The 24,342-nt window shown below is 41.9% G+C and overlaps 1 protein-coding gene across 9 annotated transcripts in view; it reads right to left on the bottom strand.

The window, feature by feature from the left end:
• Positions 1–24,033, bottom strand: part of LOC128368113 (nuclear factor 1 X-type-like) — a 109,618-nt gene extending 85,585 nt beyond the window's left edge. For 7 of the 9 annotated variants that reach the window (XM_053328924.1, XM_053328932.1, XM_053328884.1 and 4 more), the window contains exons 1-2: positions 23,500–24,033; positions 16,368–16,451 (exon numbers count right to left, since the gene is read on the bottom strand). In XM_053328924.1, the coding sequence (XP_053184899.1) occupies positions 16,368–16,451; positions 23,500–23,502 (87 nt within the window). In that variant the 5' untranslated portion in view covers positions 23,503–24,033. Of the gene's footprint in view, positions 1–12,257; positions 12,472–16,367; positions 16,452–23,499 lie in introns of those variants that run through there. The other 2 variants (XM_053328876.1, XM_053328893.1) reach the window with 2 other exon arrangements.
• Positions 24,034–24,342: the final 309 nt, after the last annotated feature.

The raw sequence follows: 24,342 nt of genomic DNA on the forward strand, positions 1-24,342 counted from the left end.
ATTAGGTTTGTTTTGCATTTATACCAGTAATTAAATTTTTGCATTATCATAAAATGTGAAAATGTGTCTGTGAAAAGCATTTATCTGCTTTCCAATTTCTTCAGTGCAATATAAATAAAACAAAAGAACAGTATATGCTTTTTAAGCTATATGGTAATGAGTGACAATTGCTTAATTGCATCTAGTATACTTTTTACTGTTCCTTAGTTACCTAAAAGTGCCTCACAATTGTGGTAAGAGCTGGAATAGCACATGAGTGAAATATTGTACACGTGTAGCCAAATGTGCCCTCGCTGACCTCAGATTGAATCAAGCCATTTTTTAAAAAACATTTTCTCTCCTTTACTCCTGCTCAGATTTCCTGTTGTCTAGTTAAAAAAGAACAGAAAAAAACATGTTCTTGTTATAAATATTCTACCTTGTTATTGTGCAGCAAGTAGTAGTTAAAGTGTATATCAACTCTCAGCAAAACTGGTCCGGTATAAAATAAAACTCAGTCTCCATTTATAAATGTGATTGTATGAAAAGATAGTATCACAGAAAAGTGAGCCAGAAGGAGAGAGCTGGACTGAAAGCAGCAAGAGCTGCCACGTCAGATGCTGCTGAGGCTTCTTGGCTGTCAGGACTGAAACACACACACACACACACACACACACACACACACACACACACACACACACACACACAGTGTAGACACACATGCAAACTCAGTATGGCCTGCACATGCACAGATCCACTCACACACACACATTCATAGAAGGGTTTGCCTTTACAGTGCTGTTTGGGGAGTTGGAGTCATCAGCCAAGCCTGACACCCCTGCTCAATGTAGCCATCACCGCTGTCTCTCTGTGAGTCAACATGGATGGAGCTGCTCCATCAACAACACACACAGGCCCTAATAATAAAACTAGCAAATCCCTCACTCCAGTTTGCTTACCACACGCCAGAAAGGGCCTGCCCCGGGTCTGATCATATCCTGTTAGGATCGCTTCTGGATTTGCACTGATCATTTGGTTACACTCTACATGCATTTGAATAAATGTGTTGTTGTCAGAATTTCAGTACAGTATTTGAATGCTTATTTTTTAAAAATCTTTATTTTACTTTAAACAGTGACAACCAAATTCTAATACCACTATATGCAAAATATTCAAACATTCATCTACATGCAAAAAGGAAACAGCACAGTGTGCTCTGGAATCTGTTTTGAAGTACTACATACAGGGAAATGTGGGCAATATTGAAGCTCTTAGGCTGTCAAAAAAATCTGATGCAAAATAGGATTTGGCCTCATCTCTATTTAGGCTAGCTTTCCAATTCCTGGAGAAATTGCATTATTGAATACAACAACGCCATTGTTTCAGCAAATTTTCGAGGGGCTTTCAGCTTTATATATTTCCAGAGAGGAAAATCCAAATGGGAACACCGTTTTTCAATCTGAAGCATAGAGAAAGCTGTCAGAGATTTGATTCTCCAGATAGGACTTGGCACCATTTGCTTCCTCTAAGTACTAATACTAGTAATATGGTTATGATACATTAGCATTCCTTCACATCACCAAAGAAACCCAATATGTGTATATCAAGCATTTTAGTCAGTGGAGGAACAGAGAAGAAGCAGAGGGAGAAAGAGGAGAAGGAAGAGGAGGGGGGAAGTCAAGAAGATAGAGAGTAAGTCAGGTAAAGGATTAGCATTAAGAGGCGATAGGGAGGAAAAAGTTGCCTGATGAGCAGCATTCCAACGGACAAAGCCAGGCAAATGGTGAAACTGTTTTAGATTGCTTGTGCTGTTCTCATGAGAGGCAGGCAGGGAGTAAGTAAAGTGGCTTTTAAGCTCACCAAATCCAACATATCCCAGATAAGACTGAGGCTCTTCCTGAGGGAACGAAAGAGAGGAGTAGCGGAGGGGGTTGGAAAGAATGAGGTGGAGAGACGGTTGAAGTAAAAGACGTAATGAGATGGGGGGGGGGGGGGGGGGGGGGGGGGGGCTGAAGGATGGGGAGAGAGTGAGATAGAGAAAGGCAGACACAGATAAGCAAACACATATAAAGAGAAAAAGAAAGAGGGGAGTTTGAGAAAAAAAGATAGGAATAGAGTGTAAGGAAAGTAAGAGCATATTTTCAGATGAGAGCACATGTGAGCTTTGGTGTTGGTTGATCCCATCTCACACAGCACAGGGAATGAACCCAGAGACACCGAGCAGCCCTGCCTGCCTCTCCAGCAGGATTTTATCACCTGCGTGAAAGGCGGCTTGAATACACATTGACCAACGTCATCAATCTCTGCTCTGCTCTGTTGCAGAAGAAACCTGTGCAGGCCTTTTGTGTACTTTTCAGTGCTTATGATATGCTTTGATAGGAACAGAGTCATAATACAGAGGTGCAGTAATCCTTTGACACACACATGCACAAAGAATGATAGTGTTGTGGTGTTTGATATACAGACTGTGCCAAAAAAAAAAGGTTTAAATGGAAAGCTTAATTTTCCATTTTCTGACATATAAGAAACACACCAAAGAATCCTTGAACCAAAGAGAACACGCATGTGTATAAATATGCAGACCTGTCAGATGTCTGCTGGTACATATTGCTAAGTTACATTCACCTTTATTAGGATCAAATGTATTTCTGCCGTCATAATTTAACTATTTTGCCCTTTGATGTGGGTTTTTCATGTGCATACTATACATATGCTGTTAAACCGCATTGTACATGCATGCATGTGCATAAAAAGACAGGAGACAGGTGCACACACACACAGGCCAGAACACAGAGTCAACAAACAAGGGTCAGTTTTTAATCATCCCTAGTTTGTTTATTTAGCAGTGGTCAGGTTTTCACTTGTAAACCTCCCAAACTCAAAAATTCCTCCTTTTAGACTCCAGAGGGAACATTCAAACAGTATTAATTCCTCTTGCTGGGAAAAGGGACAGCCTTTTCCCGGAGCAATCCATAACATCTGAATATAAAAATAAATACGAAGAGCGGGTGCGCTCTTAACCCCAAAGTGAGGAGGGAAAAAACCTGCCGGGAAGTTTGACGGCAGTGTATGTTTTTCCTGTTTCACCAGTGTCTGGGACAACATCTTTCACTGTGTTGTCCACAACCAATATTTCTCCTTTCTCTCTGTCTCTCTTTCTTTTCATCAATCTCTTTATAGATCCTCCTCCTTCTATTGCTATCTTCGCCTTCTTTATCTTTACCCTCCCTCTCTCTCTCTCTCTTACTCTCTCTCTCTGCTGGATACCCCCTGTGCCAGTTAACTCACCACAAGCCAGAGGGAGGACCGCAAGAATGCTTAAATCAGCATAATTAGGCCTGTGTGTACTTTAAACACACACGTTTTCCCCAAGCCTGGACCCCTGCCACCCGTACACCGCTGTGTACGCAGCCACGGCCCGTCTCTTTGAGTCAATAAACACAAACATATCAGTAGTCAGACTCACACACATTCGCACAGTACACACACAGATACCAAATGAAAACACACACATAAAATACATATGCAATACATGAGGTGAAAAATGATGCTGTATATCTCTCTCACCCACTGTAGTCCTGTCTACTGAAGCTACCTCCCTCATACAGCTGCCCCCCACTCCTCCACCCCCTTGGCCAAACCACCATCACCGCACTAACACAGTTTGACCCTTTACACTCTGTAGCTGACGGGGGAGGAAGCTAAATGAGTTTAATATGGGAGCTTCGCACTGAGAAGTTGCACATTTGTTGAAAAATTTCCATAAGCAAGCCGGTAAAAATTACGCATGAGCATGCACTAAAACAATGGCAGGGATCTCAATTGAGTTTGTGGTTTTTAGTCCCACACACATCTGCATGTGTTTTAGGTTTCAGTGGTGCATTAACAAACAACTGCCTCCCAGCAAATCCATGGTGCTCGGCTGCATGCAGGGATTATCAGTAGTCATTACAGACCATTTAATAATAATCACCACCATCAAAAACGAATCAGTCCAAGCATGTGATATTCGGATTGCCCATATCACCGGCTGAGTGGATCATATTAGTGAAGATGAAAACTGATTAGACGATGTTTGGCATTTCTATTCATTTTAATTATCATGTAATAGGGATCCACACGTTGTCAGCAGCTTATTATTGTCTTTATCTACCTTTTTTCATGATGTGTGGGACAAAGTGTGTCTCAACAGATGTTAATGCCCGCCAGTGGGTGTCTGTGTGTGATAAGAGCAACTACAGAGATGAATGTACAGTATCAAAACACTATCAACAGAACAGTTCGAAAGTCAGTTACTAAGGCCTACCATAAAGGCGTCCAATAAAAACATTACACTCCCTCCCTTAGGAGCTCAAACACTCCCGGCTCCCGGAGAAACTTCAGGTGCATATGGACACTGCAAGAGAGGCCTGCGCTTGCACAAACAGAGCACCAAACACATCAAAACAACAAAGCCGAAACTCATGCAAGTGTGAATAAGTAGAGGTGTGCCAATGTTTCGAACTAGCACAACATTAAAAGCCTTGTAGCCACTGAGCCTACGGCTTTGTACATTCATTTCCATTCCAAAGATATGCATGGAGAACAAGCAACTCCAGTACTGAATATTACTTATGCCACTGCCTTTGGAAGTACAGTGGTGTTGCCATGGAGTTTATATGTCACGAAAGCAAAACATGAAGTTAATTTGATTTCCATTTTTAACATCACCCGCCTCAAAAACAGATACATTTTATGGGTCCTCGGCTTACTTTCCTCATCCAGAAAGTGATCAGAACGCCATGCTCAGTCTACTTAGAAAAATATTTTGTCAGCAGCATTTGATCAAAGTGGTGTGATACTGTTTATATGAGGGCACACACTGCAAACTAGCCACAAAGAAGCCACTCTCTGTGTCTCTCTCTCTGTCTGTCTCACACAGGCTTGAACACACTCTTTTCTCTGTTTGTGTGCTCACACAGCTGTGGATCTTGTGCAGGGTTCAACCAAGGTAAAGATATGGTATATTACGCAATGGCTTATAGATTTTTCCACCCCTGGCAGGCTGCCAGCTCTCTCAACAGGAGAGAGAGAGAGGGAGAGAGCGGGACCGAGAGAGAGAGAGGGGGAGAGAGTGAGGATCAGAGAGCAGCACACTTTGTTCCTGTCTGATTCACTAACTGGATTCACTGGCTGCCTTGCTGGGACTGCAGGCCTCTGTGGCCAGTAGTTACACTGAGGAAATAGGGCTGAACAAAAGCGTGTGTGTGTTTTGGTTCTGTGTGTGGTACTTGATATAATAATGTGACTATAGACTGTTGGTGCATGGTGGTTGGAAGATTGTTGGTGCATTTGCGTCAAGTACATATATTTATTTAGGTCTGTTGGATATTTCAGCTATCACTCCCTCAGGCAATGGTGACTGCTATTGCACTACATTGGTCTGTCACACACACACCCACTACCACACATACACACACATAGTGCAGGCAAAAAATAAATGACCTTAGGTAGTCATTCAGCACAGTGGGCTGTAGTGGTTATATAGTAGGTCCAATGTATTTACATCAACTATGATTTAAAGATACAGTGAACGTACTGGCACGAGTTCAAGTGTTATATGCAGAACAGTGATTGTAAAAGCTGCATTTATTGTAAAAGGCAAAGATTGAAGTTTTTAATGCTTTTCATTTTTTGAAGCATGCAAAGTTATTTGACAAAGAAAAACAGTCATCAGATGGCAATGTTGTACTGTGAAATTGCATAAATAGATTCCTTTGACATGAACAACAAAAACTCTAATGTGCATGGATGACAGACATTTCATTGGAGACTACTTCCAAAATGAGACTTGGAAGAGTCAGCAAGAGCAGCCCAATCTGTTTTGAATCAGACGCTCGCCTGTCAGGATGATCAATCTGACTGTTTTCTTGATTTACTTACCGCGTACGTGACATGCATATGTTAATGAAACTTGTGCATTTCTCATATCAGTCTTGTCCATATTCTCCCGCCTGGATTAAGAAGGCAGACATACTGTTCACACACAAGGCATAGAAATGCTTTCACAGAGCTGATTTGGCGTAGATCATGCGCACAGAGGTTCCCCCTATTCTTTTAATTGGGCCCTTGATGCTCGACATAGGGTGTACTTCCTCTAATTAGCTATATCTATAGCGTATGGGAGGGTGTATGAATGCATGCATGTGTAAAATCCTCTTTTGAGCAACTCCAAACTAACTAAGAGCTTTAATTTCACGCTAGGCTGCATTGTCCCATTCAGTGGGGTTACCCCCACAAAAAAGCCTCTGAGAAAATCAAAAAGAACGAAAAACACACCAATGAGGGACAGAGGAGGGGGATGGAGAAAGACACAGAGAAAGAGAGGGAGAGACAAACAACAACAACAACAACCGAAGCTCATCCTAGAACAATGGAGATCTCTCACTAACCGTTACTTCGCTTTTAAAGGGAGCTAATTGAGGAGGTGGAGGGGGTGGAGGAAGAGGAGGAAGATGAAGGTGAAGGGCAGCTGCGAGGAGAGCACAGTACTCATCCCTGGGTTCCTCACGGGTTCCTCACATTTCCACTATCTGCTCATCTTAATCAGTTGCTGGCAAACCTAAGTCTTCTCACTTTAAATTACTGTAAACTGCTGGTTGTTACACCTTTGACAAGCAATCTTGAGAAAAATAATAGCTTACAGAGGGAGAAAAATCCAATTATCAGTCAATAACACATTCATCTTCTCTCTCTTAAGAATAAAATTATATCAAGTAGTGAACATTGCAACAAGAAAAGCTCCAAGGGATAATTGAGTATATTTAGTGTTGGAGTACTTTCTACTTTCATGACAAAAGCTGGCGAAGACTAAAATCAGGGAGACGTTCCCAGAATCAGCACACTGGAATGATTTTAACTCTGTTGCTCCTGTCTGTCTATCTGTCTATAACACACGTGAGTGTTCTGTCTGATTTCAGATGAGTGTGTGTACGTGTGTGTACTTGGTAAGCACAACTATATCACAGACCAACATAAGACCGCTATAGGGGCTGCCCGCTTCCACTGGCCACAGTTCAGCCTAAACCTAATCCACACTAGGAGGCAGGGGACAGGGGGGAGGCTATATTTACAAGGAATCACACAAACACATATCTGCCAACCCTAACCCTACACAAAGACACACACACAAACACGCATGCCCATCTATCCAGGGGACAGCCACCTATTACCCTGTTGTGCCAACTGCCTCGGTTAAGCATGATAAATCCATTTACTATGGGCAGTCAGGAAGACTGCACAGATAAGGGATGAGCAGAGTACCACAGTGGTGGATTTAACCCACCTCCAAGACAGATTCACTCACATTCACACAAACACGCACACACACACACACACACACACACACACACACACACACATAGAGGAGGGCTGGCTACAAGCGGCCTCAGGATTTAGCTTGGAGCCTTTCAGGCTCTTCCCATTGCAAATTTTTAAAATGCTTAAAACAAAAATTACGATTTTATGACTGCAAACACATTTAACTTTTAACATGTGATTTCAAATTTGAACTTTGGATGAACTTGATTTGAGCAGTTTTAAAAAACCTCAGGATTCAACACAAATCCCTCACACAAATCAAGTGGGGTTTTTTTTTCTTTCCATGTAATCAAAATTTATTCAGAAACTGCTTAACTGACATGGACATGTTGTGCCATTTCCCACTCCCCGGTGCTCCTTCCTCCATCCCATCCCTCCGTCCCTGCCTACCAGCTCTCGCTCTGGGCCAAGCAGTGTAAGGTGGACCTGGTCTGCTTCCAGCAGAAAGGATGAATAAGTAAAAAGAACACAATGTACCCCTGGGTTCTGCCTGCAACCCACTGCCTGCCTGGCGTCCTGGCACAGTTGGCAGGCCACTTTTACCCAGCCTACCGTCCACTATAGCAAACCTATTCTCTGCTGCCTGTGCTGTGCCTACCAAACAGCTCAGTGTGAGCAGGATTAGTGTGTGTGTGTGTGTGTGTGTGTGTGTGTGTGTGTGTGTGTGGTGCAAAGTGACGCCAGTAAGGCTTGGTATGTTACCAGATAATGCAGGCCCACCTCAGCTTACACCAGCGTAGCGGCCATCGCCGTCCGGTCCTAGTGAAACCAGAACTGAGGGCTGACGCAGGAGAGTCATCGGCCCAAAACGGGGAAGAAGTAAGAAACACACGCATACTGTATGCATGCACAGAAACACACACACATGAACAGCTATGATCGCCAGGAGAATGTCTTGAAAGTCTGACTTTCAATAAAGTGAAAAATGTGACTTAAAGTGACAAATATGTAAAAACAGAAAGACAAAATACAATAAAACTGGGCTCAAAGAAAGATGGAAAGATTCATTTAAAATAGGACAATGTAGACAAACTGCTTGTGTGGGTTCCAAACATATTGCAACACAGCCTTGATGCTTCTCCATGTGCACTGATTCACAAACACTCTTTTGTTGAGATGATAGGTGCCTTCATCTCTATCACCACACATTTAACTACAAAATCTCAACTTTTTTTCTGTTGCTATAGCTGTATGGCATTGCGACAGTATGTATAGCTTTCACTGCACGCTTTCAAGTGCTTTGCCAGTCTGCATGGCTGAGTGAATTTCAAGCACTCATTTGATCTCTAAATCTAAAAAAAAACACTTCAGAACTGCAAATAATTGGACATGAAGCGCTCACGAGCGAGAATTGAGCGACCAAATAAAACTTTTTGCGTGTGAACTGTGCGGGTAATAGTTAAACAATCTCCCGCACAGTGTCAGACATCTCATCAGCTTGCAGCAAAGCTTCAGAAGTTGGCAGTGTTCATGAAGCGCGCGCAGCCCACATCTCGTTTGGATAAGCAGGACTTAACTGGAGTCTGAAATAATTGATTTCAAAAACGCAGCATACAAAAGTTTTAATTAACGACGCCTCCGCGACCTTCATACGACATTAAAACTTTATGCTAATGCATTTCCGTCACAGGGATGTGAAACAATGCCACGTAACCCGTAAAAAAACACTCTCGGTGCTGTTTGGCAAATTGCATGTGTACACTTTTGGCTGATCTGGTCCGTTACCTACCAGGCCATTCCAGCAAAGCTTTTATCAGCATTAATAATACATAGTAGATTGTTTACACTAGTTTTACATGTTGTTGTTTTTTTGTATGATTTGTGAATTATTTACATGCCTGAGATCGAAGAACACATCTTAATGGAGTCGCACAGAAAGTACATAATTCATCCATTTGTGCATGGATGTGCACACACACACACACACACACGCACGCACACACACACACACACACACACAAACACAAACACACACACACACACACACACACACACACACACACACACACACAAAGAAACAACAAACAATCCCGCCTTATTCAGTATCAAACCACAAATCAATAAAACAGGCGATTAAAGAAAGATTCAAGCCAAGTTTAAATTACAGGTGTTATCAGAGAACCTCTGCCCGCCAACATGACGCACGTTACCATGTTCATTTCTGACTGGTGTTTATATCCTCTAAATACAAACACAAGTTCTCAATGAGATATGAGAGAATGCAAACACATCCGCACTGCTTGATATCCATCAGCAGGGGCCGGGAGTCGTTATAACAGCAGCCTAAGCAGATCAATATGTATCGCATATTGGCAGCACGAGTCCATGCGGCGCTCGTGTGAGAGGATCTGCTGCCAATTAATTTTAATTAATGGAAAGAAAGAGGAAACTCGATGCGGACCTCTCTCTGCCTCATACCACCAGGCTTGGAAAATTATCTGTACTAAATATGTAGTAGGGCTGTTGGACTTATTTTACGGATCAAATAGACTATTGATTAGAAAAATGTCTGCCTCACTGTTCAAAACTCTCAGACGCCAGAAAGGTCAAAAGATAATAACTGCTGTAATTAATTTAGACACAGGCTTTTTTTTTTTTTTTTAGTTTGGAACAGTACTACAAAAAATATTATGTGTGATGTGATGAAACATATATTTGGCTGTCAACAGTGCCGTCTTTTTGTTTGTGACTACTCAGTAAAAACACTGAAGTCTGGTTAGAAGGCCTGAAATAACACCGAGAAGGAATCCACATGTTTTCCACGGAGCTCGTCAAACGACAGACTGTTCTGTTTAAGGAAAGGAATGATTACAATTCCTCTGCTTTATCCCATATGGCATACAACTTTTATACTACCTCAAATAGATTTAGAAAAAATATATATTATGTCGACTTATAGTAACGTAAAACAATGTAACTCAGTAAAAAAGAGAGAAGGGCGGCAGGCCGTGACCTTACTGCACCACTGAAAAATTTTACACACAGGCCATAATTTTAAAAAAGTGACTTTATAGTACAAAAAAACATTTCACTGTGTAAACTAGTTCATTAACATATAGTGTATAACCTCAATACCTGCATGTCGAGCCTGAATAACGTGATGTTGCAACCCATTCGGGATATTGGAGTCTCTCGGCCTCAGACAAATAAATCCACACCATACAGACAAAAACTAAAGACAATCCAGTCATATTCAAAATGATTATTAAAGAGAAACTGGATGATGAAATACTGACACATGAAATTACTTTTACAGAGATGTTTTTTAAATATATAAGCCGAGCAGCAGAGGGGCAGAGAAATGGTGCTGTGGCGGCCTGAAGCTGAAGCTCGACGCGTCTGTAACTCTCATATGTTAACTCTGCAGTGGCTGAAAATCCGCATCTGTGAACTATATACTGATTATAAAACATATCTTTTAATATGTATTCATTAACAGCAGTATAGAAAGCGCGGCGCTGCCAAGAAAAACAAAAAAAGGGTAATTTATAGCTTGACCTTTGCTGTTGGGAGGTGTTATAAGATCTTGTTTAAATCAGAGACAAAAGTAGACTGATTATACTGTGAAACAAGGCATATTCATCCCATGATAGGAATATACAAACTGAGATCAAGATTCATAATAAAAAAGAGATAACAGGCATTTATCTTACTTGTGTCAAAGCGGTTTAAAGGTCAACCTAGCCCCTTTTATTGTGAAGGAATTAAACTTTCATTTGTAATGTGATTTTTTTTTTTTACAAATTGTTTACAAAAATATAAATGTATTAAAGTCTGGTTTCAGTCACTGAGTTGATAAAAAAGATCACTCATTTATATTAAGTGGCAGAGGTGCGTGGTGAGGCCCGCAACATACACAGGTCAAAGCTGAGACTGTTTGTCCAGTAACGCACAGAAGTGATCTGAATATTTACAGTGAATATTTTATAATTAACAAACAAGAACGAACACTGATTGACCTGTACACAACTTGTAACTGAACTATTCCTCAAACGGCCTTTCAAATTACGCACAAGGTAAAGCGAGACTTTTTAGTGTTAACCCCTCAACAGCTCAATGTCACGCGTTCTTTTATATGAATATCTAACCAAGCTGAAAAACATATAGGTCTGAATAATATCTCTACTGCTTCTAAAGGTCAACTGTATTTTCTGTTAATCAAACTGTAACATGCTGCTCAGACTCTACGCGCGCTCGCACACACACACGTACAGAAGCACACACATACACAAACACACACCCTCCCCTCTGTCGCCTCCGGGAGACATAAAAAAAACTTAGTTTTAATTCAAAACGAGGCTGCTGAAATTGAATTCACTAAACGAGGGACAGTTATGAATGTGTCCACAGTGACCCCACAAGCCCCCAACTCAGACCGCGGGTGAAGACCGGCAGAGCTCGCGAACAGCCGCGGGTCAGAAACCTTCCTATAAAAAAAATAAACTGTCCCACAACTCAGCAGCCGTATCAGAAGTCTATCCGTAGTTTATTAGGCTATATTTGTCGACAAAGCCGATTAAAGCCTCGGGGTGATTGTAATTAATCGCTAACTGTCAGAGCACCGAGCCCTTCTTCCCCTTTCTCCAGCCTCCGTTTTATATAAAATAGATTTGGGAGAAGCGCCATTTTCTCTCCAAACCATGCGCAATGAGACGCACAAGAAAGCCCGTTGGAGGAGTGCCATTAAAAAGAAAGGGGGAGAGAGAGAGCGCGAGAGAAGGAGAGAGAGAGGGAGGTTAAACACTATCGGGGAAAAGAGAGCAGAGCTGGAAAAAAGGTCCTTAAAACGCAACAAATGACAAGCAGCAGCACGACAGACAGCACAACACTGTGACCATGTAAACCGTAAGCGCACTACGCCGGAGGGGGAAAAAAAAGCAACGAAGAGCAGCGATGAAATACGGCGATTATTTTCATACCTGTGTCAAGCAGTAAGGGGAGTACATGGTTGTGTCTAGAGATGAAAATTGGAGTTGTTGATAATAAAGTTGGATGGAGGTTCGCTGCGGTGCTGCATTGCAAAGCCGCTGTGGCTCAGTCCAGGCTGTAACCCCGCCTCACTCGCAGTGAAAGCTCCGCACTAACTTTAGGGGAAAGTTTTTGCTGCTCTCTCTCCCTCCCTCCCTCTTTCTCTCTAGCTCTCTCCCTCTCTCTCCCGCCCCGCTTCTCTCTCAGAACTACACGAACATAACTGGATATTTGAAATTATCACCGGCTTTTGAAGTTATTCTTTGTAGGGGGTGGGGGGTGGGGGGGGGGAATCAGTGCTTCGCTAAAAGCTCAAAGAGAGATCGTTGCACATACAGTATTCTTGCAGCCCTGCAGGGGCTTATAGTGTGTGCCTGTGGTGCTCAGTGGTGAGTTCGGTCACCTAATCGTGTTTTACGATATTTAGAAAAAAACCCTTTTTGGAATATCTGAAATATTTGTATAGTTTAACCATCTGCACTCGCAGCTCTGCAAGGCGCCTCCTACTTACATTTACTATTCAAATGCAATTTTTCTGCATTTGTTCTGTTCTTCCCGTCAGATTGCGAAAAGTATCAAGTCATAATGGTGTTGGTTAAATGGTTACTGAATTTCGAGTTGTTATTATGAGTGACATAGAAAAATCTATCTATCTATCTATCTATCTATCTATCTATCTATCTATCTATCTATCTATCTATCTATCTATAATACTTTACATTGACACAACTGACAACTTGTGTTAGTATATCAGTGGTGTGTTAATGCTGACTTACATCTCCTGGTACTAGAACATTTTTTAAAAATCTTTATTTTATTTCTTGTGGTATCAATTGCATATTGATGTTTATAGCATTTTCTTATGCTATTTTTAATAGTAGCTATTATAATATGAAACCAATCTTTAAAAACATTAGTGGTAAGTACAGAACAAACTGATGATTTGAGGCGGCAGATTTCCTCAAAATGATCCTTTTTCAACTTTCATATCCCTTGTTCAAAATGCAGAAGTGGACCCAACTGTGACAAAAATAGAAACAGAGATTTGAAATTTACAACTAAGATTTTGCTGTGAAATGTTGTCGGCAGTCAGCTGGAGGGTGACATAAAGCTCTCTACACACACAAACCAACTCAAGTGTCTTAAGTGGAGTGGGCCCCATGTCCTTAACTTGAGTATTTGTTACTGTAAATTAAACGTGTGCTGTTGACACAGCTGAAACATCAGCTCAAATGTGGACAAAAATTTGTTTTTAAAGTAATTTTACAATGTGTCACAGCTGGATTTGAGGCCTGATCCTGCCTGCCAGCATCACTGTGGCTATAGACATTGTACAGTTTGGGGTTGAGGAGCTCCTCATTTTAAAGTTATAACCTACACCACACAACACAATATGTTTGCACCGGAAAAAGCACAGAAATATTCTCACTATTTCTAGGGACCTCCCAGCATGCCGAACAAGTCAAAAGTTATTACAGCAAGTTGCAAATTTGCAGTCTGAACGATTGTAATTTATTCTCCTTTTTAACCAAGTCCAAGTCATATTCTAGTGTGCTGTATATGTACACAGAGGGAAAAGATACCTGAACTTGGACAAAGTGGTCTAAACCAGTTTCATTGTGACTCCTATTGTATGGAAGCGATATACTCTGTTTCTAATCAGGCTTGGCTCTATCCTCACCCGCTCCCTGCTTCTCAGCCTAATCAAACTCATATATGCAGGCAGAGTGCCTGCAATTATACATAAGCCCCTGACTTGTGCATGTGTGCGAGTGAGAGTGCGTGCACAAGCATTGTGAGAGTGTTTAGAAGTGTGTGAATACAATTCTGTATGTGCATATGTCTGAGAGTGTGCAAGTCTTGCAAGATGTGTGTGTGTGTGTGTGTGTGTGTGTGTGTGTGTATGTGTGCGCGCAAGGGTGCGGTTTCGGGGGTTGAAGTCACCCCAGTGCTTGAATGCCAAGTTTTTCAGGGGGATATGAAGCTGTGTAGCTTTACGAGACCTCAGCCTATGTAGGATACTTAGACACTCACACCACAGACACATGTGTATATAATGTACAGTATATACATACAAACACATATGAGCACAGCACAATACACTGATACATGGGCTTGAACAGCTAGAAGATGAATTCACTTAAAAGCTAAATAAAAAGTGCAAGAAAGTAAAGGATACTGAGGTGTAGTCTACTCCTTTCCCATACTCTCTCCTCTTTCCAAACCACACCCCACCACGGCACAGGCCCAAACCCCAAAGCCTTTGTGTGCTCCCTCGCTTTCCCCTTCTCTCTTTCCCTTTTTCTGTTTCTCAGTGGCTGTTTCTAGCAACCTATTTCTCTTTTTCTACGTTATAATCTCTTGCTGTTCTCTCTCTCTCTCTCTCTCTCTCTCACTCGGCTGTCCTCATCACACACATACACACACTGTCCCTTTTCGTCTGTTTGACTTTACTGGCCGTCTTTGTCTCTGGCTGCAGTCTGGGCCGAGACGTCCATCTCAGTATTCAACACAGGCACTTGGCTGTAACAAACAAACTATAGCAACCGCAGGAGTTACAAAACACAGAAGCACAGATTTTCTTTCCAAAGTCTCTTTCTGTGTGTGATCAAGTAGTCCTGTCTGACCGTCACTTATGAAAACCCCTCGTAGGTGCACAGTATTCTAGCAGATCCTGAGACTACGCTTGCTATCATAAAGCACATGAGAAAAACATATGGTGTGTCTAAAGTTAGTGTGCCGTGGTCTCCCCTTGATACACGGCACAACCCATATACTTGCTGTTTACCACTGCCTTTGGCTATGCCATTAAATATTGAAAGTGATGTAGCATACTGATACTGCCATTAGCATGCTAAATATGTGAGACAGGTGGTTGAGGCTCCCTTTTCAAAAGGCAGGAAATATGTGGATGGAAAATGTGTGTAACTGTAGCGTTTATACGCTGTACAGTGTAAATATTGTTTGAGTAAGCTGTTTATGTGTGCTCTGGGAGGGTGCACGCCAATCAAATGCATACAAGCATATGCATTTGGAGAGAAATGGCTGACTGGCCGTTATGGCTAACAAGCATATCATACACTGTGTGGATCCCAGAGACTATGGATCTGTTTGCAATCTGAGTGTGTGAGTAGTGCAATGTGTCACGCCGGCTGCTTTTTATGTATTTACTGTGTGCAATGGCTGCTCATACGTTTTACTCCGACTGGTTTGGATTACTCAGTTTTCTACCGTGTTTGCATTCGACGGGAAGAAAATGTATAGATTTATTTTCCTAGTCAGATGTCGTCATTCCTTAATTTAAGCAGTAAATGCAACATGACAGATTACAGAACACAGGCGACAGGAAGTGTTTTCAAGGCAGTCTCACCAGATATCTGCAACATCAACCTGAAAGAAATGTGATGGGGTTTTTTTTTCTTTTACAATTATATGACAAAGACCACATGCAGTACATATTAAACACAGAACACAGGGTCCTGCAAAAAAGATCATGTCTTCAGTTTTGTAACGTTTTGCATCATATTTTGGCAGCAGATTTTGTCCTCCAGGCGAAGAAAACGTGTCCAGAAACTACTGCTGATCATAAATAACATTGTTTTATATTTTTTGACATTATGAGGAAACACTGTGTTTTTGTAGGGCACTGCTGCCACACATCAGCATAGTCAATGAATAATTTCAGGACATCCATGATGATGACGTGCAGGAGGAAGTGCATATAGGCATGCTGGATGACGAATAAATGTAGATCTATTTCGTGGACACATTAACCCCAGAACCTTCCATTCAGCATCTGAATATACTGAAGATAATATAGTAGTGAACATCCCCACACTGAGGTTTGACCCCATAAAAATGATTGTACTACACGCACTGATGAGTCTTTTTTACTCTAAGTGCCCTCCCTCTCTCAACGGCTGTAAATCTTTATAAAGGAAGAAAGAGATTATTCTTAATGGACTGGGCTTGTTTGTGCGTCCAAGAAATAAATGTTGAAACATTAACATCACAGGGACAGATAAAAAGAGTTTATGATGTGTGCATGTGTGTGTATATACCCTATAAGTATCAGACACGAGGAAACATTCAGGCATCCCTGGGCCTCTAGGAGGATCGTCGTTCACCAGGTAGGTGTCAGTAGCCTAAAAAAACAAAACAAAGACGGAGTTATTTACAAAGGCAAAAAACAGGATTTTATCAATTCATCTGCACAGCTATTTTGTTATATTATTAGCATCCCTCAAAGGAAGTTAATCACAACCTTTTTTGGAACTGAGGCCTCAGAAATTTTAATGTTCACCTATTTTCCTGAATGCTTGGACCCGTTATTTCATATGGGACTCCAGTAAGAACAACACAATTACAATGAATTTAATTTGGGAGGCATATAGAATATAACATTAGAATATATTTCTTTCAGTATTCACCCGATTTTTTTGGAGTAATTATCTACACTGTGCCAGTCCTGTGCAGTTAAAAAAAAGCCACATAATTTTGAGAATTTGTTTAGACTCAGAAGGATATTTGTGACCAGTTATGACCTGGACTCACCCCAGTTACACACATATTTTCTATGCATCTCCTTGTGTGATAAACCAGTGCTTAAATGTTCCTGTACAATATGGGACAGTCCCATAACCCTCACTGGTCTTGTTTCTCCACAGAAAGCACAGCACTTACTAACAGCTCTTCCACTATACATCCCCAGCCAGACTGTCTGTAAGTACCAGTGTGTATGCATGCATGTGTGTGTAAGTGTTCATTCAGGGAGCTTCATTTGTATTCTAAGTCAAGCAGGCAGGGTTCTGGCAGGGCCTGGAGCTGTGAAATGGGCTCTCCTTGCAGTTCTGCCGTTGATTGGATCAACCTATCCCACTCTACTTACCCGAAGGGAGCCCAAATCCCACAGCCACTGTGCTGTTCTGTGAAATCCTATTTCATTTCACAACTTTAACGGATAAAAAAGCGTGCACACACTCTTGTGCCAGCCTGAGACCCCATGCCACATTTGTTTAGCGAAACAGGAGCAGAGAGAAAACAGTGTATCTGCTGTGTGGAAACGTTTAAATGCACACACATATATAGTGTCACCCTCTTGAAAATAATATAATCACCTGCACGTATATACATTTTTTTTCTTTGCCTATGTACTCTCTGCCTCGCACGCAGCAACACACACAAGCACAGGCACACACCGACGCACACGTGCATGCCACTTATGCAGACACACAGACACAAACCCCATAATAAGAGCCAGACGTTGGCAGACCACACAGCCCTGAGTTGTGGTGAAAACAAAGGCTATTCATATCCTTCGCAATGAGAGGTCTGTACAGCTAACTCTCTTTCTCCCTCTCTCCCCCGTCTCTCCCCTCGGCTTTTTATTACAGATAATCTGCACTCGCAAACCTTCCATTTTTCTGCAATTGTGCGATTTCTAATCATCTTTATTAGTCCATAAACATGTTTTTTTTTTCATTTTTAGTCTCTTTTTATTGTTGAGGCCTCCAGCTCCTTAAGGGGGCAACACAGTGCCCATTGTTAAGTCTCAAAAAGAGGATGAAGCCAGGAAAGGAGTGAGAGAGGCCTGCTGATAAGGCAGCAAAGCATTATGGGAAGGGGATAGCAGAGTTCCATAGATGCACACATACACATATATGCTATATACACACACACACACACACACACACACAAGACAAAACAAAATGCAAACACTCTGAGTCTGCCAGGCCACATGTGTCTGATAATGAGATGATGCATCTGATTGGCTGCTGGTCAGAATGATGGCTAGGATCCACAGCACCTGTGTGGGGCTCCGCACCAGTGCGAGCCCAGCAATCAGACAACAATGCATCAGGTGTGCTGGAGCCTCTGTGATTGGCTGTGCTCAGCCAGAAACAGGGTCAGGTGCACTAGCAAGCCTCCACTGATTGGTTGAGTCAGAACCCAAAAAAGCTGCGGGTGGGAAAGGGCTGTTTTCATTGGCTGCCACTGCCTCATTCTGTTAGTGATTGGGACGTCTGGGTGCATGGCAGTGGGACAACTGGTTCGACTGGAAGTGTGTGAGGAAACATTTTGAGTATTTGAAAATATCTTCATACACATAAAGCCATTTATAAATACTAAATCTCACTCTGATAGACCCTGTATCACCCATCCTATAACTTCAACTAAGTGTCTCACAATACACAAATAAGCAACTGCACTTATACAAAAGACAGATTTGCTCTCATTCCATATTAACCAACCAACAAATAGGAATTTAAATGCTGTCTTTATGTTGTCAGCCAAAGAGACAGGTGCTGATGAACCTCAGTCCCATTGTGAAACAGTGAATAACACAAAGCTAATGAATAGGCTAAGCTCAGTACCTGCCACTGGGGAGGCCAGAACATACTGACTTCCTTTGTAGTAAACCCCAAAAAACTCCAGGCCCCCAAACACTCTCTCCTGCAGCAGTGTATGAATTATATATTGTACTATATATATAGAACATATGCCCAGCCCATATGGCCAGCCCTGAGCGAAAAAATCTCAAAGCCCTCCTTAATTAACATTTTAGAGGGAAGATTCGGAGGCGGGAGATTGAGTCAGTGACCTATTTGGAGTCCATCATCGCCCAATGCAAATGTGTTAATTGAGACAGATTTTCCCACTCCGCAAACATGCAGGGGATGCGATGGAGGATTTTTCTATTTTTTTTCTCTCAACCATCTGATCTAAGGTAGGGGTATAGGATCTGTTTTAAACTGCATTTCCTGCTGCCTCCGCTGACAAAAGAAGACACTTCTCTTTCACTCTCTCTTTTTCTATCTCACACAGTCCTTCCTTGGCTCACTCTCTATCTGTCTGTCTCTCTCTCTCTCTGTCTCTGGGTGTATGTGTTGACGACCATATGGCCAAATTCTTTGGAGGTGAGATCTCCAAAAACCTGCTCACACACTTGCGCGCACACTCTCACACATGTACTCACACACACATACACCTCCACAGAGCTTTGTGTATGAAAGGCCCTGATGGTGGAATTTGTTCTCAGATGGCTCCATTTTAAAGCACATGAATGGCAACATATCAATGAGCCTCCTCTCTATCTTTCTGTCTTTCTACATCTCACATTTGCAGCTACACACACACACACACACACACACACACACACACACACACACACACACATTTACACACTATTCATCACACACACAAAAGTTACACTGCTCACACACCTGGTCCGGCCCTCTCGTCCTTTTCCAGAAACCATTTATTCTGGCTGCTGCACAACCACCATCACTGCTGTCAGGCCATCTTTAAAAACTATAATTATTATCACCACCATTGTGACTTAAACGCAATTTTATAATCATGATTTGGTGGCTGAAAATAACACTGCCAAGTTTAAAGCACGGGATAAAAATGGAGGGGCTGGGGAGTGGGGAGAGAGAAAGAGAAGAGAGTCCAGCCAACCTGCGTGAGATGGCAACCACTTCAAAGACGCCGGGCCGCACTGGCGATCTGTTCCACGGTGTGTGAGGGGTGTATGAAAGGCAGAAATGGCCGCCGTGTGAGTCCCTGCCAAAGCTACCTCAGGGAGAAATGTTGGAAAAATATGATTTTTCACACAGCCATCTCAGGGGGGGGGGGTGAGGGGGAAAAAACAGGGAGAATAAGAAAGAAGATGAGAAACTGAGGGGCTGCATTAAAAAAAGAAGGATAGATGGATGGCTGAGCAGAGTGGGGCTAATTATTTCACTCCACTTGTGGGTCCTGAAGGTTTTGTTGGGTCAGAAGTACAGCCAAGATGTAGTGCTGAAGATTGCATTTGGCTTAATTGTGCAGTTGTGTTTTACACAATAGTAAACGGTGGGATTCTGGATAAGTCATGAGGCATACAGCGAGAACAGTTTCAGTTAAGGAGGCCTGACTGCAGGAGGCAGGAGTATAAAATAATTTCACATGACTTAAGCAAAAAGCAATTGACTTATGCCGGAAATTCAGACGTGTGTTTGTGTTCGTGTGTGTGTGTGTGTGTGTGTGTGTGTGTGTGTGTGTGTGTATCAAAATATGCAAATAAGTGAGGTGAAAGTTTTGCATGTAAGTAATAGATGTTGAACTATAGGAGCCCTAACAATAGCTGTCTTTACTCAGGGTTAAAAAAACCACACAAACAAACCATCGTTTCACCAAAACTGTTACGGTGAAACACGTTTAAACAGAGCACACATTGTGACACACCCCAAGATTCACTCAGTTTGGCAACTTGCCTGTCAACTAGTGATCTTGCTCAACAGGCTAGGCTATAGACTGTGGCCTTTAGATAATACCATGCCAATTGTAACACTGAACTTTTCAGGCTGCAACATCTTGCTGCCACACTGCTTGCACCATCCACTGTAGGTAACCCAATGCCACTGGCACCTCTTTTCCTCCATGGATCAGTATTCAAGCTTTTTTTTAATGGTCTAACCACACTCAGTTAGGGCCTAGCCACACTGGCTAAGTGCATTTAACAATGAGGTTTGGGCTGGTACAATCAGCCCTTTGTGTCACACAAGGACTGATCCATGGGGAGATTTTCTTGTGGTTATGGTTCTAATACAGCGAGTTTACCACAAAGACCAGGAAGCATAGAGTTTCAATACAAAGCACACATACACACACACACTCAGTATGACAGCGTGTGGAGCTTATTTCTAATGTTTCGCCTACTTTCAATTTCAAAAATGACACTTTGAAAATGTATTTAATAATAAAGCATGGTTCACGCCCACCTCTCAGCTTGGCACCAATAACACTCTTGGCTTTGATTTGACTGACAGGTTCAGTGGTTGGCAGGTTTTCTCAACAACAACCGCAGTACAACCAACTGTGAAATTATAGACCCACAATCAAAACTAAATGAGGACTGTAATATCGCTGCCAATTATGAACCATTGTCTAATGGTGCGTTTAACTTAAGAAATATAGACAGATAATTGGACAGCTGACATCACAAATTACATGAAGCCCGCAATTTAACATTTTAAGCTCCTCAAGGCCTTTCTGCATTGGTGTGCAGGTATGACAGTGTGTCATGTCAGCTGTGGCCAACAAACATTTTTGGCATGAGACCCTTTCGTATAGTTATGCAACACTGAGGCTGAAAACAAATTAAAACATGCATTCACTTCCTGCTGTTGTGACAGAGTGCACAGAGTGTGGGGCATAGGAATCAAGTTAGTCCTGTGAAGTTGGTTGGTGATAATACATGTCATAGATGCTCTGTGTAATAATGCGTAAAAGAGACATTTGCTTGTCGTCTACTCTGAATGTATAGATAACACTTTCTGTGTAATGCTTTGGAGAACCTTTGGCAAACAAAAAGACATATAAAGGAACCTTTGCACCATGTGTAATCAATACAAGGAATAACCAGCACAGAAACATTCATGTATGCTGCAAGATTTTGAAAATACAGTAATTTGTATCAACTATTGCACATATTCTGCAGTATTGCTGATTATTTTTTGTGTTGTGTCTTTTTATTGAGTATTTGTTGTCTCTATTGGTCAGACAAAGACATTTCCATTTCCAAATTACATCCAAATAGTGTTTCAGCCTGTATAAAATTTAATATTTTATTTGTAATTATAATATTTTTGAGCCAACATGTCTAATTCATGGAGTCCAACTGTGTGTAAGGAGTTACTTTATTATTTCAACAGAAATATCTTATATGTTTCAGTTGTGTCTGTATTGCTTGCCTGGGTTGTATTTCTGTTACTTAGAAAAATATTTGTGGATAAAACCAAACACTCAAAAACTAAAGAACACATGAAATGCAGACACATTATGGCACATTTCACTGTAATCTCTTGAGTTAATTATAATAAAATAAATTAATAATGTCAAGTCACAATTTCAGTAAATCATAATAATCATAAAAATGACTAAATAACTTAAAGGATAATGAAGATCATAAGGTTTATATATAGAGGAAAAAAGCAATAAAAACGAGCCTGTTATTCTGTATTAAAATCTTAAACATTTTAGAGATGAGGATAAAAAACATATATTATTCACGTTCACATTGTTGTAGGATTTAGATAAATGATCATCCGACCAGAGATTCATCCTCTTCTATTTTCATATCAAGTTATCTGCTTTTTATTCATGCTGCGTTCTCTAAAAGCACTCTCAGCACTTGTTCTGGGGGCACAAACACGGTCTGTGTCTCACCTCACCTCCCCACCCCCTTGTAGTCGCTATAAAGTGTCATCAACTACGCAAATGAAGTGCCCATTGATAAAAACAGCAGTCGCCTCAGACAGTCCGGGTGCAAGGTGGAGGACGGCGCAGCAGCCCCGCGCCACGCTGACTTAAAGGATGCTTAAATATCATGATGATCAGGATAATAAAAATAAATACCACCCACACTCTCTGTCCCTATATACTGGCCTTTCATATCTCCTCTGCAGTAACCATCAGACTGCGCTCGCATGTGTGTTTTATTCTGTTTGATCTGAGCAGCGCAGGAGGACGAACCCCCACTTTGTCAATTCGTGTGTACAGGGCCACTCAAACGCATCTGCAAACACATCAGCCAGTACGTTGTTGTTAACCCATCAGTAAGGGTCCTTTCAGAAAGTGATTCTTTTTATATTAGAGACTTAATCATGTCTTTGTTTACGGTTCAGGGACACAACTCGCAAAGAATGACAAGAAATGCAGTTCACAAAAAATGCAATGCAACTCAATCCTTGGAAAATATTTTTTTTTAAATAAAGCTGCTTTAAAAATGCATTGTTAGAGAGCAATATATCTAAAAGGCAATTAGCATAATTGTAGATTTTTTCCAAATGAAAGTGAGTTTAGTTGTTTTTTAACTGCTAGGCTACTTCTGCACATGACACAATCTCTCTCTCTCCTGCTCTCTCTCTCTCTCTCTCTCTCTCTCTCTCTCTCTCATACACATACACAAACACAGGCACACACACAGGTGCATTGCGCTGTTGTATGGTCATCTATGGCCTCACACACTCCAAAGTTACTTCTACCTGTATGCAACAATGTGTTGATCTTCTTACAGATACACGAAAAGGCAAAAAGATAACTGCAGGGATACACTTAAACACATGCAATGTTACGTTTGTACTCAGTCCAGTAGACTTCACCCTATAGACCCAACAGAGAGGAACTATTGAGTTACACAGCACGTACCATTATAGCGCGGGGAGATCTGCCAACCCTCTCAATGCCCCATTTTCCTTTAAACGTTCAGCTTCCAAAAAAGTGAGAGAGGGAGTGAGGGCTGAGGGAGGAAGACTTGGTCTCTTCGCTGTTGCCGGAAGCAAAAAAAAGGACCTTTAAACAAGTCAGCCTTAGGCCCAGATAGAAAAAAACACGCTCTTTCAAAAGTGGGTCCACTCTGCAAGAGATAGGAGGAAAAGAGGACAGCAGCGCCGAGCCCTCCGTTTACCGCTGTTTGGCCTCAGATGAGCCCATGTCCAGCAGCCAGAAGTCAGGGAGACGTCTGCGTCAAAGTCCCGAGGTGCGTCCTTCAGCCGCCAAACTTGTCCAGCAGATTGGGAGACGCTTAAAACTCCCGCGAAATAATATTAATAACACGATTTTTTTAATGAATGGGCGGAAGAGATGATGCAAAGTAAGTTTTGTTTATATTATTCTTCCGTGTGTAGTCTTTGCAGTCTGGCAGCTTCTGTCTCCAAAACGTGTCCAAAAGCGGCTGTCTCCTGCGCCTCGCGTCCGATCTGTTTTACCCTCGTATTTCTCTCTCTCTCGCTCTTGCTCTCTCTCTCTCTCTCTCTCTCTCTCTCTCTCCCTCTCTCTCTCTCGCTCTCTCTCTCTCCTCTCGCTTGTTCTACACACACACACACATACACACACAGTTACACACAAACGGGGGGACACCCCTGGTCCCTCACCGCCTCCTCCTCAAAGCAGACAAGATGAAAGAGCAGCTTGGGGTTGTGCTTCTTCGAATCGCTATAACCTTCGCCGACAGCAGAATGCCTGCACAGCGACACGTAGCCCGGTCCGGCT

Source organism: Scomber japonicus, chromosome 2 (genome assembly GCF_027409825.1).
Source record: "Scomber japonicus isolate fScoJap1 chromosome 2, fScoJap1.pri, whole genome shotgun sequence".
In the NCBI taxonomy this organism is placed as follows: domain Eukaryota; kingdom Metazoa; phylum Chordata; class Actinopteri; order Scombriformes; family Scombridae; genus Scomber; species Scomber japonicus.